Source organism: Martes martes (assembly GCF_963455335.1).
Source record: "Martes martes genome assembly, chromosome: 10".
Taxonomy (NCBI): Eukaryota; Metazoa; Chordata; class Mammalia; order Carnivora; family Mustelidae; genus Martes; species Martes martes.
The window spans coordinates 49969742-49985022 of NC_137898.1; the positions used below are offsets into that span (position 1 = coordinate 49969742).

Here is a 15281-nt window from a genome sequence, read left to right on the forward strand (position 1 = left end):
AGCTCAGGTTCTTCCAAATATTTGCATAGTTTATGCCAAATTTTCATATACAAATGTACTGAGCACATACAAATGACACAATGTTACCCATAAAAGTTGGCAAAAGAATTTTATTATGTGGCTTACGTAGGTCTTTGCATTCTACTAACAGAAAAGCATTTTTCCACATCTTATTCGACCTAACAAATCATATATTTGTGATTTTATCTACATGGCTGCAGCATTACACTACTAAAGAAAACCTTCCTTTCACTTGTACTTTGGTGCAATTATACAGTAGATATCTCTTTGCCCAGAAAATAAAAATATTCTCAATCTCAACTTAAAATGGAACAAAGACATTAACACCAAGTTTCTTGCACCACTCCGTAAAAGATTGCAATAAAAACCAAAACAGTATGCTGCTTAACATACAAGATGATGAGACGTCTGGCAGTTTCAGTCAAACCTCTGTAGGAATGGTTTAGCATCTGGGTTTATTTTTACTGCAGTTTTCACATATGACAGGTGGAAGTGTACCATAATGAAGAATAGTCACATTCTTCATTTGCTCAAGAGACTCAAATACTGGACTCCAGCACAGGAAGTATCTCTTGGGGCTTAGTAATATACAAATGGGTAGAAAAAAAAAACTGCCTTAGGAAAAATTTCACAATTGTTTGACTAAACATCTGAAACGTTTTTATCACAGCTTTCATATATTAAAAAAGTTTCCTCCCGAGATGAAGCTTATTTGTGAAATAAAACCTAGTCGCTATCATCTGACCCATGTTCTGAGCCCCGATCTGAGGCCTCATTGTTGGATCCCTCCGGTTCGGATTCATTTCCAGAGCCCTGGCCAGAGCCCTCATTATCAGAGCCTCTCTCGGAATCACGCTCGGACTCGGCGCTCGGAGAAGCGGGGCGAGAGTCCACGTCTGAGCCTCCGGAGCGGCTTCTCCCGGACTGCACAGACTCGTTGTCAGACTGCTCTGAACCCGAGGGCCTTCTCTTTCTGGCAGGCTGGTCACTGTCTGAATCCTCATCCGATTGCCGTCTGCGGGGCCTCCGGGGACTGCCGGCCTCGCTGCCAGACTTGCTCCGGTTCCCATCGGAATCACTCTCTGAAGAGGCGCGCTTCTTCCGCGGCTCTCCCTCGTCCGAGTCGCTGTTGCTGTTGCTGGCGCGGTGATGTCTGGTAAAGACAAGCACTGGTTAGATTGGCCCATGGGAGACTCAAAGAGCAGAGAATGCTTTGAAAATACCAGGGCAGTAAATGTTCTATTTATGACCTGCATGGTGTCTACACAGATGTTCATTTTTTGTGTCCTGTTTTGTAAATTTGATCTATTTCACAGTTTAAAAAAAAAGATTAAAAGGAAAAAAGAATATGGTACTTTGATTATAACACAGCATTTAAACAGTAAACGAGGACTCTCATTGGCTTATACCAGGCACCCTTCATCAGAATGAAGCACTTCTCAATTTCACATATAAAATTATGAAAAGGGATAATTAATTTTTATAAACAAATTCAGAGCAGCTGAAGTGAAACCCAGGATCTTGCTTGGCTGTCGACTCCGAGCAATTAATCCTCTCCCAAGGCTGGATGAGTGGGACTTGCCACCATCCTGTCAGACACCTGAAGAGCGAAGGCACCATTCCTATTCATGATCCGCGGCTGCACTAGGGCCCTCCACCGGCACAAGACTTACCCAGAGAAGAAGCTGGGGCTAAAAAGGCTTCTGTAGCTTGCTTACTTCCGCTCGGAGTTCCCCCCTACTTATCAGCTGATGGGTTAAAAGGAAAGGGACTTGTACCTATGCTTGGAATGGTGGTGGCACCCAGGAAATCTTGGCTTCCTGGAGGCTCTGGAGCACAGAGCATTCCCTTAACTGCTGTGACAGGTGCTCACAGCCTAGAGCTTTGCACAGGAGGACATACTTCTCTTGTGGCATACTTCTTAGTTTTGGTTTCCATGACAAATATTCCAGGAAAAGAATATTAAATCCCACAGGGTTCAGTCTAAGAAGGGAGAATACGATGAAATATATTCCTCTGTTTGGAAATGAAACCATCTCCACATGATTGAAGAAAGGTTCTCTGTGCTTAAATCTGAAAGAAGAAACCGAGACGTACAATACGTAACTCCGGTCACCCTGAGTGGACATGAAGAGTGACTGAGAGGAGGACGCTGTATATTCATTCTGAATATATGCTAAAGGCCAGTGGGCCTCTCACAATCCAACTCCTATCATTCTACCTGGCCAAATAAGCAAACACTCTGTGATGGTCAAGACCAAGTTTAACTGATACAAGGGGCTCAAATCAACTTGGTCTTGACCTCTGATATAGTTTAGCAGTAGCTCAGCCTCTCACACAGACCCTTCTGCCTACATATTTTAACAATGCTCATTCTAAAAACACACACCTCATTGCTCTGCTCGTGCATGCCTCTCACCACTGGCTGGGGTAACACTGTGGGCAAAGCGCAAGGCAACCACAGTGTAGGTCAGCCAGCGTTTTCAGAGAAAACAGGAACTGTAAGTCTTTACAGATGGTTCCCTAGAGCTCGCTACCCAGGAGGGCAGCACCCCGCCAGTATCCTCAGCTCCCTCAACATGCTAACCAAGACTCAACTCAAATAGCCTTCCTCTCACAAAGCCTGTCTCCTACAACCCTCCCCTCAAACTCCAGAGTAGGTATTGTCCCCGGGGAGCAATAAATGAAACCGTAAGTGATAACACTTATCCCACGATAATGTGGTTTTTGGCTTATCTGTTATTCTCCACTGCTTCTAAAGCATAAACTCGAGGGCAGAGTCTATGACTCTTTCCTCTGTATCCCTGGCACTCAGCACACTATCTCATGGAATTTTTAGTGAATGTTCAAGTGCCTGTGGAATGAATGAATGAAATGATGGCCATCAGAAGAAATATAATGTCGTACAGCATTCAGAGTCCCTGTCTGCAAATTCAAGTTGGGGAACTGAGGGACAAGTTTAGGACAAGTAAACTCAAAGACTGCTTCTCCAGGTGCACCATGAGCTAAAGGAGAGTAGTGGACAAGCGGTCTAGGAAAAGCCCCTCCTGGAGCTGGCAGGGCTGAGTCACCACTGCCCGACAACGAAGGAAATGGTCAAGAAAGTCCCATCTCCACGTGGCCAGGAGCAGGCTACTCTAACAGTTTTAGCTGGCCTGGTAGTGTAGCAAAGCGATACATTTCATTTAGAAGGACACGATCCAGAGCTAGAACATGCTAAGTGAAGTAAGTCGGTCAGAGAAAGACAAATACCATATGATCTCACTCATATGTGTAATTTGAGAAAGAAAAGAGATGAATACATGGGAAGGGGGAAAAGAAAAAAGGAGAGGGAAACAAGCCGTAAGAGACTCTTAATAACAGAGAACAAACTGAGGTTGATGGAGGGATGTGGGTAGGAGATGAGCTAGATGGGTGATGGGCATTAAGGAGGGCATTTCCGATGAGCACTGGGTGTTGTACCTAAGTGATGAACCACTGAATTCTACACCAGAAACCAATATTCCACTGGATGTTAACTGCTTAAAATTCAAATAAAAAAATAAAATTAAACAGCAAAAAATAGTAACAGTAAAATACTGTAAAATAAAATAAAATTTCACTATTAAAAAAAATAGGAGGTCATCCAGGAAATTTCAGCTAATATCCACGGAGAAATAAGATCTCAAAATAGGTTTTCTTCTCTGAGGGACAAACATGTGACAGGACAAAAATGACAGGGTTAGATTAAGATGTGTGTTGAGGTTTCTGCCAGCTTTGACAGAAAATTCTAAGAAGCTGGAGAGAAAACATTTTGGCACAGCGACCACTCTTATCTTTCATTAGGAGAATACACTAAGGGAACAATTCCTACCCTTCATCAGCAATTTTAAGTTTATCTTCGTCTGAAGAATCATCACTTGACGATATTATGGCTTTTGATTTTATTTTGCCCTTCATTGAAGGAGGCAGACGTTCTGGCTTGGGCTAAGGAAAGAAGACCAAACATAACAGATTATTTAAGACTCTTAGGTTACATTACATTAGGATGGCTTGTTAAACTAAGTTTGCAGTGTAATGATAAAACCAAACAGCAATGAAATCTTGCCATTTGCGACGATGTGGATGGAACTAGAGGGTATTATGCTTAGCGAAATAAGTCAATCAGAGAAAGACAACTATCATATGATCTCCCTGATATGAGGAGTCGAGAAGCAACATGGGAGGTTTGGCGGGTAGGAAAAGAATAAATGAAACAAGATGGGATCGGGAGGGAGACAAACCGTAAGAGACTCTTAATCTCACAAACCAAACTGAGGAGGGCCGGGGGAGGGGGGTAGGGAGAGGGTGGGGGGTTATGGACATTGGGGAGGGTATGTGCTATGGTGAGTGCTGTGAAGTGTGTCAACCTGGCGATTCACAGACCTGTACCCCTGGGGCTAATAATACATTATATGTTTATAAAAAAAATTAAAAAACAAACAAACAGCAGCCATTACACTTCAAAAAGAAGCATTTCTGCTTGAAGAAACTACAAGGAAAGAATGTATTCTGGTGCAGTGCAACCCTTCCTGCCGACAATGGGGATGAAAACCACAGTGTTAGAAACTTACAGCCTTCTTCTTCTCTGCTCTTGGGGGACGGCGCTTTTTCGGTTTGGGGCCATTTTCGGTTTCATCATCGTCGGATCCTTCTTCTCCCTTTGGAGGTCTTATATAGCGGACATCGAAAGAAAGTCTGTCAAGATTCACTCATACCTAGAAAGTCTAAGACTACTTTGTTATCGCCACATACTCATTCTGAATACTACTCTCTACAACGTGCTCCCTCAACCATACTGTCCTTCCTCGAGGGCAGAGGCCATCATTTACAATTGCTGTACACAGCTCCGGAGTCTGCAAAAACCATGGATTTATGTGATGTCTACCAAATAATCACATCTCTGTCGAGTCCTCCTATTAATCTAAGATAACCTTGACTCTTGTACTTGGTGGAGCGATAGAAGATGTGATGAAAGACCCAGGCTCCAGATCTTACATCTTTCCTCTCCTCTTCCTTCCTTCCCAGTTACTCATTCTGGGCCTACTGAGGCCCTATCATAGCTTCCATTCCACAGGTCTGTGTCTGGATGAATTCATTAGGTTTTCCCCAAGTACAGGTAGTGAAGGGCTGAGAGGAACAGGTCTCGCTAACTTCAGGGAAAGAAGGTATTTTTAGAATACACAGCATGTATAGCCAACTGGAGGTTCCTGGACAGGGGAGCACCATGAGAGAGGAACAGGACAGCTCAGGGGCACCTCCAGGTGAGGAATGGGAAGGGTACCACTCATCTTAACAGCAAATGGCACTGGGAAGATTCAAAGGCCCTTCTTTTACATTAATTCACACTTCATGTATCTAGCAAAACTTGAGGTGGACATCGTTACCATTTTACACAAAGGAAACTGAGGCTCAGTGACTTTCCTAAGATTGCACGTGGACAGGTAGGGTGGATACACCCAGTTCTCATTCTACATTGCATACATTTTCCCATAAATATTACAATTTTGAAGACATAAGAGAGGCAGTGATGACTAACTTGCAGCTCTCACAGGAAAGCTGTGGAGATGTGTGGCAACTCCAAGTACTCAGGGGCTTTGGTGATGGGGTCTATCTTAGGATTATTATGATTAAAATAGGAAGTGGGGAACAAAAGGCTTTAAGGTCTGGGTGGATCAAGTGATCACCAGGTTTCACAAATTCTAACACAAGAAAGATTCAGGTGAGAGGTCATCTGTCACCTTTATGAGGTTATTCACAACACCCTGATTAATACCTTCTCCTCTTTTTCTTCTTTCTCTCACCACCCTCCTCTTCTTCACCTTCTTGTTCACTACCACTGCCCTTTCTTCTCTTCTTCTTTTTGGATATAGGCAGGTCATCCTCGGTATCATCATTGACAAATTCATCAAACTCTCCTCCCTTTTTAGAACGCTGAAATCCAAACAAGACTATAATCAGTTCTCTCCTGGCTGGTGGAATGAGGCCAGATCCTATCAGTCATTTGACAAGCAAAGGACCTTTTTTTTTTATCAAGTTGCAAGGAAGGGGTGCTTGATGTCAAAAATCATCAACTACTTAGGCCACTACAAGGTACAGTGTGCTGGACTAACACTGGAATGCATTTCTAAGTACTGGCTACCACTGAAAGCACTGTGTTGGAAGACTGTCTCTTGGCAAAGAAGGAAGTCAAACTTAAGAACTGAACACTGAGTAAATACAGCCAATGATATTCACTTCTGGGAGTCAAGTGCCAGACCTGCGGCCATCCGTCTTAGCAGGAGTGCCATCTTACCCTTCCACCACCACCACCTCTTTTCTTTTCTTTTGTTGCTTCGGTCTCTCCAGTAAACATAAGAATATTTTTGGTCTTCTCTACATACTGGGCCCGCTGTTCCAAAAGTTTCTTTTGCTCTTCCTTTTCTCTGAGACGTTTCTCTTCCTATGAGGGAAAAAGAGTAGGAAAACACTGCATCAAAATGTTATGTTGAAAAAAACATCCCGATGACCATCAGAAGGACTTCTTTTTTAACATACAAGATGTATGTATGCACATAATTCTTAAGTTCTAGTATAACTGCAAACACAATAAATACCTGTTCTTTAAGAAGTTTCTGCCTTAACAGTTCCTTTTCTTGCTCTTGTTTGGCCCGTAACTCCCTTTCCTCTTCATCTTGTTTACGTGCCCGGGCCACATGGTACTGGGCCTGGCTCAGTAAGTCAGAGCACTGCCTACAAAATTTCAGATTCAGAGAGACATGAATGCAGTTAACACACTTTTTTGCTCAGAAACTCGGAGCATCTCTTTTCCTTACACAAACTAAAAAGTCTGAAGCAGGATTCTTAGCTGATACCTAAGAGATATTTTAATCAGCAAAATTAACTTAGTTTCTCAAAGTCAAGACTGTCAACTACAGTAACTTTCCAAAGTATAAGCGTCCTCTCCAAGCACAAATGTAAAGATTTTCTTTTTTTTAATTAATTAATTTATTTTAATAAACATATAATGTATTTTTATCCCCAGGGGTACAGGTCTGTGAATCACCAGGTTTACACATTTCACAGTACTCATCATAGCACATACCCTCCCCAATGTCCATATCCCCACCACCCTCTCCCGTTCCCCCTCCCCCCAGCAACCCTCAGTCTGTTTTTTGAGATTGAGTCTTTTATGGTTTGTCTCCCTCCCAATCCCATCTTCTTTCATTTTTTCTTTTCCTGCCCCCCCAACCCCACCTCATTACATCTCCACTTCCTCATATCAGGGAGATCATATGATAGTTGTCTTTCTCCAATTGACTTAATTAACTAAGCATAATACCCTCTAGTTCCAGCCACGTCGTTGCAAATGGCAAGATTTCATTTCTTTTGATGGCTGCATAGTATTCCATTGTGTATATATACCACCTCTTCTTTATCCATTCATCTGTTGATGGACATCTAGGTTCTTTCCATAGTTAGGTTATTGTTGCTATAAACATTCGGGAGCACATGCCCCTTTGGAGCACCACGTTTGTATCTTTAGGATATATACCCAGTAGTGCATTTGCTGGGTCATAGGGTAGCTCTATTTTCAGTTTTTTGAGGAACCTCCACACTATTTTCCAGAGTGGTTGCACCAGCTTGCATTCCCACCAGCAGTGTAGGAGGGTTCTCCTCTCTCCGCATCCTCGCCAGCATCTGTCATTTCTTGACTTGTTAATTTTAGCCATTCTGACTGGTGTGAGGTGGTATCTCATTGTGGTTTTGATTTGTATTTCCCTGATGCCGAGTGATGTGGAGCATTTTTTCATGTGTCTGTTGGCCATCTGGATGTCTTCTTTGCAGAAATGTCTGTTCATGTCCTCTGCCCATTTCTTGATTGGATTATTTGTTCTTTGGGTGTGGAGTTTGCTAAGCTCTTTACAGATTTTGGATACTAGCCCTTTATCTGATATGTCGTTTGCAAATATCTTCTCCCATTCTGTCAGTTGTCTTTTGGTTTTGTTAACTGTTTCCTTTGCTGTGCAAAAGCTTTTGATCTTGATGAAGTCCCAATAGTTCATTTTTGCCCTTGCTTCCCTTGCCTTCGGCGATGTTCCTAGGAAGAAGTTGCGCTGAGGTCGAAGAGGTTGCTGCCTGTGTTCTTCTCAAGGATTTTGATGGATTCCTTTTGCACATTGAGGTCCTTCATCCATTTTGAGTCTATTTTCGTCTGTGGTGTAAGGAAATGGTCCAATTTCATTTTTCTGCATGTGGCTGTCCAATTTTCCCAGCACCATTTGTTGAAGAGGCTGTCTTTTTTCCACTGGACATTCCTTCCTGCTTTGTCAAATATTAGTTGACCATGGAGTTGAGGGTCTATTTCTGGGCTCTCTATTCTGTTCCACTGATCTATATGTCTGCTTTTGTGCCAGTACCATACTGTCTTGATGATGACAGCTTTGTAATAGAGCTTGAAGTCTGGAATTGTGATGCCACCGACTTTGGCTTTCTTTTTCAATATTCCTTTGGCTATTCGAGGTCTTTTCTGGTTCCATATAAATTTTAGGATTATTTGTTCTATTTCTTTGAAAAAAATGGATGGAATTTTGATAGGGATTGCATTAAATGTGTAGATTGCTTTAGGTAGAATAGACATTTTCACAATATTTGTTCTTCCAATCCATGAGCATGGAACATTTTTCCATTTCTTTGTGTCTTCCTCAATTTCTTTCATGAGTACTTTACAGTTTTCTGAGTATAGATTCTTTGCCTCTTTGGTTAGATTTATTCCTAGGTATCTTATGGTTTTGGGTGCAATTGTAAATGGGACTGACTCCTCAATTTCTCTTTCTTCTGTCTTGTTGTTAGTGTAAAGAAATGCAACTGATTTCTGTGCATTGACTTTATATCCTGACACTTTACTGAATTCCTGTACAAGTTCTAGCAGTTTTGGAGGGAGACTTTTGGGTTTTCCACATATAGTATCATATCATCTGCAAAGAGTGATAGTTTGACTTCTTCTTTGCCTATTTGGATGCCTTTAATTTCTTTTTGTTGTCTGATTGCTGAGGCTAGGACTTCTAGTACTATGTTGAACAGCAGTGGTGATAATGGACATCCTTGCTGTGTTCCTGACCTTAGCAGAAAAGCTTTCAGTTTTTCTCCATTGAGAATGATATTTGCGGTGGGTTTTTCATAGATGGCTTTGATAATATTGAGGTATGTGCCCTCTATCCCTACACTTTGAAGAGTTTTAATCAGGAAGGGATGCTGCACTTTGTCAAATGCTTTTTCAGCATCTATTGAGAGTATCATATGGTTCTTATTCTTTCTCTTATTAATGTATCAAACTGATGGATTTGCGGATGTTGAACCAACCTTGCAGCCCTGGAGTAAATCCCACTTGGTCGTGGTGAATAATCCTTTTAAAGTACTGTTGGATCCTACTGGCCAGTATTTTGGTGAGAATTTTCGCATCTGTGTTCATCAAGGATATTGGTCTGTAATTCTCTTTTTTGGTGGGATCCTTGTCTGGTTTTGGGATCAAGGTGATGCTGGCCTCATAGAATGAGTTTGGAAGTTTTCCTTCCATTTCGATTTTTTGGAACAGTTTCAGGAGAATAGGAATTAATTCTTCTTTAAATGTTTGGTAGAATTCCCCTGGGAAGCCGTCTGGTCCTGGACTTTTGTTTGTTTGGAGATTTTTGATGACTGTTTCAATCTCCTTACTGCTTATGGGTTTGTTCAGGTTTTCTATTTCTTCCTGGTTCAGTTGTGGTAGTTTATATGTCTCTAGAAATGTATCCATTTCTTCCAGATTGTCAAATTTGTTGCCATAGAGTTGCTCGTAGTAAGTTCTTATAATTGTTTGTATTTCTTTGGTGTTGGTTGTGATCTCTCTGCTTTCATTCATGATTTTATTTATTTGGGTCCTTTCTCTTTTCTTTTTGATAAGTCTGGCCAGGGGTTTGTCAATCTTATTAATTCTTTCAAAGAACCAGCTCCTAGTTTTGTTGATTTGTTCTATTGTTTTTTTGGTTTCTATTTCATTGATTTCTGCTCTGATCTTTATGATTTCTCTTCTCCTGCTGGGTTTAGGCTTTCTTTGTTGTTCTTTCTCCAGCTCCTTTAGGTGTAGGGTTAGGTTGTGTATTTGAGACCTTTCTTGTTTCTTGCGAAAGGCTTGTACCGCTATATATTTTCCTCTCAGGACTGCCTTTGTTGTGTCCCACAGATTTTGAACCATTGTGTTTTCATTATCATTTGTTTCCATGAATTTTTTCAATTCTTCTTTAATTTCCTGGTTGACCCATTCATTTTTTAGAAGGATGCTGTTTAGTCTCTATGTATTTGCGTTCTTTCCAAATTTCCTCTTGTGATTGAGCTCTAGCTTCAGAGCATTGTGGTCTGTAAATATGCAGGGAATGATCCCAATCTTTTGATACTGGTAGAGACCTGATTTATGACCCAGGATGTGGTCTATTCTGGAGAATGTTCCATGTGCACTAGAGAAGAATGTGTATTCTGTTGCTTTGGGATGGAATGTTCTGAATATTATCTGTGATGTCCATCTGGTCCAGTGTGTCATTTAAGGCCTTTATTTCCTTGTTGACCTTTTGCTTAGATGATCTTCCATTTCAGTGAAGGGAGTGTTAAAGTCCCCCGCTATTATTGTATTATTGTCAATGTATTTTTTTGCTTTTGTTATTAATTGGTTTATATAGTCGGCTGCTCCCAGGTTAGGGGCATAGATATTTAAGATTGTTAGGTCTTCTTGTTGGACAGACCCTTTGAGTATGATATAGTGTCCTTCCTCATCTCTTATTATAGTCTTTGGCTTAAAATCTAATTGATCTGATATAAGGATTGCCACCCCAGCTTTCTTCTGATGTCCATTAGCATGGTACATTGTTTTCCATCCCCTCACTTTAAATCTGGAGGTGTCTTCGGGTCTAAAATGAGTTTCTTGTAGGCAGCATATTGATGTTTTTTTTTTTATCCATTCTGATACCCTGTGTCTTTTGATTGGGGCATTTAGCCCATTAACATTCAGGGTAACTATTGAGAGATACGAATGTATTGCCATTGTATTGCCTGTAAGGTGACTGTTACTGTATATTGTCTCTGTTTCTTTCTGATCTACTACTTTTAGGGTCTCTCTTTGCTTAGAGGACCCCTTTCAATATTTCCTGTAGAGCTGGTTTGGTGTTTGCAAATTCTTTCAGCTTTTGTTTGTCCTGGAAACTCTTTATCTCTCCTTCTATCTTCAATGATAGCCTAGCTGGATATAGTATTCTTGGCTGCATGTTTTTCTTGTTTAGTGCTCTGAATATATCATGCCAGTTCTTTCTGGCCTGCCAGGTCTCTGTGGACAGGTCTGCTGCCAATCTAATGTTTTTACCCTTGTATGTTACAGACTTCTTTCCCCGGGCTGCTTTCAGGATTTTCTCTTTGTTGCTAAGACTTGTGAATTTTACTATCAGGTGACGAGGTGTGGACCTATTTTTATTGATTTTGAGGGGCGTTCTTAGCATCTCCTGGATTTTGATGTTTGTTCCCTTTGCCATATTAGGGAAATTCTCTCCAATAATTCTCTCCAATATACCTTCTGCTCCCCTCTCTTTCTTCTTCTTCTGGAATCCCAATTATTCTAATGTTGTGTCATCTTATGGTGTCGCTTCTCTCTCGAATTCTCTCCTCGTGGTCCAGTATTTGTTTGTCTCTCTTTTGCTCAGCTTCTTTATTCTCTGTCATTTGGTCTTCTATGTCACTAATTCTTTCTTCTGCCTCATTTATCCTAGCAGTAAGAGCTTCCATTTTTGATTGCATCTCATTAATAGCTTTTTTAATTTCAACTTGGTTAGATTTTAGTTCTTTTATTTCTCCAGAAAGGGCTTTTATCTCTCCGGAGAGGGTTTCTCTAATATCTTCTATGCCTTTTTCGAGCCTGGCTAGAACCTTGAGAATCGTCATTCTGAACTCTTGATCTGTCATATTACCAATGTCCATATTGATTAGGTCCCCAGCCTTCGGTACTGCCTTTTGTTCTTTTTTTTGTGGTGAGTTCTTCCGCCTTGTCATTTTGTCCAGATAAGATTTGCTTTCTCCTCCTCTGGAATTCCGCTGTTCTTGGTGAGTGAAGCTGGTCTTGGCTGGGTTTCTTGTTGATCTTCTGGGGGAGGGGCCTGTTGTAGTGATTCTCAAGTGTCTTTGCCGTAAGCGGAATTGCACCGCCCTTACCAGGGGCCGGGCAAGTAATCCGCTCGGGTTCGCTTTCAGGAGCTTTTGTTCCCTGAGCGCTTTCCGTAGAGTTCCGGAGGACGGGAATGAAGATGGCAGCCTCCCAGTCTCCGGACTGGAGGAGCCAAGAGCTTGGGGTCCCGCTCCTCAGTGTGCCCTCAGAGAAAAGTGCCCAACCGCCCCTGCCTCCCTGGCCCCTGGTCGCACCTGGAGGAAAGCAGTCAATTGCTGGCACCTGGAGAAAAGCGCCCGGTCGCTTCCATCTCTGTGGCCTCTGGCCACGCTCCGAGCCCACCCAGCCTGTGACCAGCTCAAGGTAACCCCGGGCTGAGAGCTCACTCCTCGGCTTTGTTGCTGTAGCCAGCTTCCCCGCTCTAATACCTGCGAGCTCTATGGCACTCAGACACCCCCGGTCCTTCTGTGACCCCGCGGGACCTGGGGTTACGCTGACCCTGCGTGGGCTTCCCCCCAGTTTAGCCTCTGGAGTGATGTCCCTCCGTGGAGCAGACTTTTAAAAGTCCCGATTTTGTGCTCTGTTGCTCCGCCGCTTGCCGGGAGCCAGCCCCTCCCCCAGAGGTCTGTCTTCCCGTCGCTTTGGATTCACTTCTCCGCAGGTCCTACCTTTCAGAAAGTGATCGATTTTCTGTTTCTAGAATTGCTGCTCTTCTTCTCTTTGATTTCCCGTTGGATTTGTAGGTGTTCACAATGGTTAGATAAGCTATCTAGCTGATCTCCTGCTACCCGATGTCATCTCAGCCTGCTATTTCTCCGCCATCTTGACTCCTCCCCCAAATGTAAAGATTTTCAACATTATCTTCACACATGACTCAAAGAATCAAGATAGAAAAGTATTTTCTCCACACAACTTAAATACTTGTACTAAATTGACTTTGTCATATTCCCTGAAAGGACCCTTAGGAAAAAGTCTTGACCCAGGCTGGGGGGCCCCACAGAGGAGCGGGAAAGACTGACCCCTGGAAGGCCACCCAGAGCACACTGATATCACTACCTCCCACCACCCAAAGTCACCTTCCAGAAATAGTAACATTACCTGGCTTCTGTAGCAGCAAGGGCCAAATCAAACCTCATTTTGTCTCCCACTTTACTCAAGTAACTGAAGTATCTAAATGGAATGAGAAAATACAATAATTCACTTAAAAAAATTTCTAAGGAAAGGCTCTTTACAAATATAGTCTGAGAATAGGTTTACATGTTTACAAACAAGTTTACTGACTTATACCAACCTGTTTGATACATGAAAGGCTATCATCCCAATGAAATTATATATGAAACTCACTTAAAAAAGACTCTCATCGATATAACACTCAATATGTTTAATAAAATACAAGTTCATGAAGTTAAGTAGTCATATTTAATATTATTGGTAAACCCATAAATAACCAAAAATCAGCTCAAGTAACAAATATTTACTAAACACCACATTTACTAAATATGTCAGCATGGAGATTAGGAGATGTAGGCCATGAAAACACAACCAATGTATCAGGCAAGGCAAGAAATGCCTATATATGAATTTAAATAAGGTTGGACAAAACCTGAAAAGATGTCAGGCTTTGATTTTACCACTAACTGAATTACCAAATAAATCCTATGAAGGTACATAAATTTTGAGCTAAGTTCAATAAACCTAATCAATATTTAAGAGGATAGGCCTTAATAATCTTAACACAATGAAAATTCATATCCCATGAAAGACACACCAGTATAAGTAGAAAAACCACATAAGTGAAGCCTAAAAATTTCCTGTGTGTAAGCTGCAGGGTCATTTTATTGTCAGATTAATAAAAATCTAGGGCAAGCTTGCAAAGCCAGTTTTAGGGGAGGCTATATGATCCAAATCTGGCAGGAACCTGGCCACAGTTTGGCGCCACCTGGTGGCAACTGTCTGCTTTGGCTTAAAAACCACCAGAATGCTTCTAAATAGAAAATGATTCTCTTGACAAAGTGTTTCTCGGCACCTTTTGAGACGGATGGACAGATTGACTGGTTTATGACTTTATTTATATATTGGCCAGAGAGAGAGCACAAGCAGGGAGAGCGGCAGGCAGAGGGAGAAGCAGGCTCCCTGCTGAACAAGGAGCCGGATGTGGGACTTGGTCCTGAGGCGAAGGCAGATGCTTAACCAACTAAGCCACCCAGGTGTCCTAAAACAAATGGATTTAAAGAAACAAAGCATTTCAAAAGTCGTTTCTACAAAGTTCTTTACCTATGTGCAAGCTCCAGTTCTTTCACAGCATTAAGTACTTCCTTCAGATTACTCTTTTCATCTTTCAGAACAGAGGTAGCTAACCTTTGCAGGACCAAGGCCACATTAAACATAAGTACTGTATCACTGGGGGCCACGTGTCTAGCCTATAAATAAGAAACAAAGCAAATACTTCATATGACTGAATGATGTGAAAAGGATTTTAGCCAAATAGAGTGTTACATATATATATATATATATATATATATATATATATATATATATATGAACATGCATAAAATAGAATTAAAAAAACCACAATGCAGCACAGAACAAAATGAGAATAATGAGTTTTCCTTTTTACCTTTAGCAAAGTCTGTTTGCACTCCTGTAACTTGCCACACTTGAAGAGGGCCCGGGCCAAATACAGCACAACTTCAGTGTTCTGGTGCTTATAGAACTTTCTGAGGCAGTTTTCATACTGTAATAAAAGAAAAAGTTAGTTAAAATACAATAAGGGTTAAATAATGTTTGTCATCATGTAACAAGATTTCAGGTGATTTTAAAGCTATGTGAAAAGGTGTTTTACCTTTTGAGTAGTTAATTTTAAAGAAAATTTGAGAATAATTTTTGACATCCACCAGGACAGATTTTCACAACATGAAAACCTGATGAAAAAAAACCCCCACAACTAGATACTCAAAATAGTTTCTCCATTTGAAACTCGGACCAACACTGAAAGGACAAATAGACCGGATGGCCTTTTTCATATCTCTAGCAATACTATCTAGAATCAGCTGACAACTTAGTAAGTTACACACCTGGCTCCTTT

General features: G+C 41.5%; 1 protein-coding gene across 1 annotated transcript in view; it reads right to left on the bottom strand.

Annotated features, from left to right (window-relative positions):
- Nucleotides 1-85: 85 nt before the first annotated feature.
- The window catches only part of CTR9 (CTR9 homolog, Paf1/RNA polymerase II complex component), a 34923-nt gene continuing 19727 nt past the window's right edge, over nucleotides 86-15281 (bottom strand). The window contains exons 17-25 of the mRNA XM_080817804.1: nucleotides 14814-14930; nucleotides 14471-14616; nucleotides 13295-13366; nucleotides 6636-6771; nucleotides 6335-6481; nucleotides 5816-5973; nucleotides 4614-4710; nucleotides 3875-3987; nucleotides 86-1174 (exon numbers count right to left, since the gene is read on the bottom strand). Coding sequence (XP_080673930.1) covers nucleotides 748-1174; nucleotides 3875-3987; nucleotides 4614-4710; nucleotides 5816-5973; nucleotides 6335-6481; nucleotides 6636-6771; nucleotides 13295-13366; nucleotides 14471-14616; nucleotides 14814-14930 — 1413 coding nt within the window. The 3' untranslated portion in view covers nucleotides 86-747. The remainder of the gene's footprint in view (nucleotides 1175-3874; nucleotides 3988-4613; nucleotides 4711-5815; nucleotides 5974-6334; nucleotides 6482-6635; nucleotides 6772-13294; nucleotides 13367-14470; nucleotides 14617-14813; nucleotides 14931-15281) is intronic.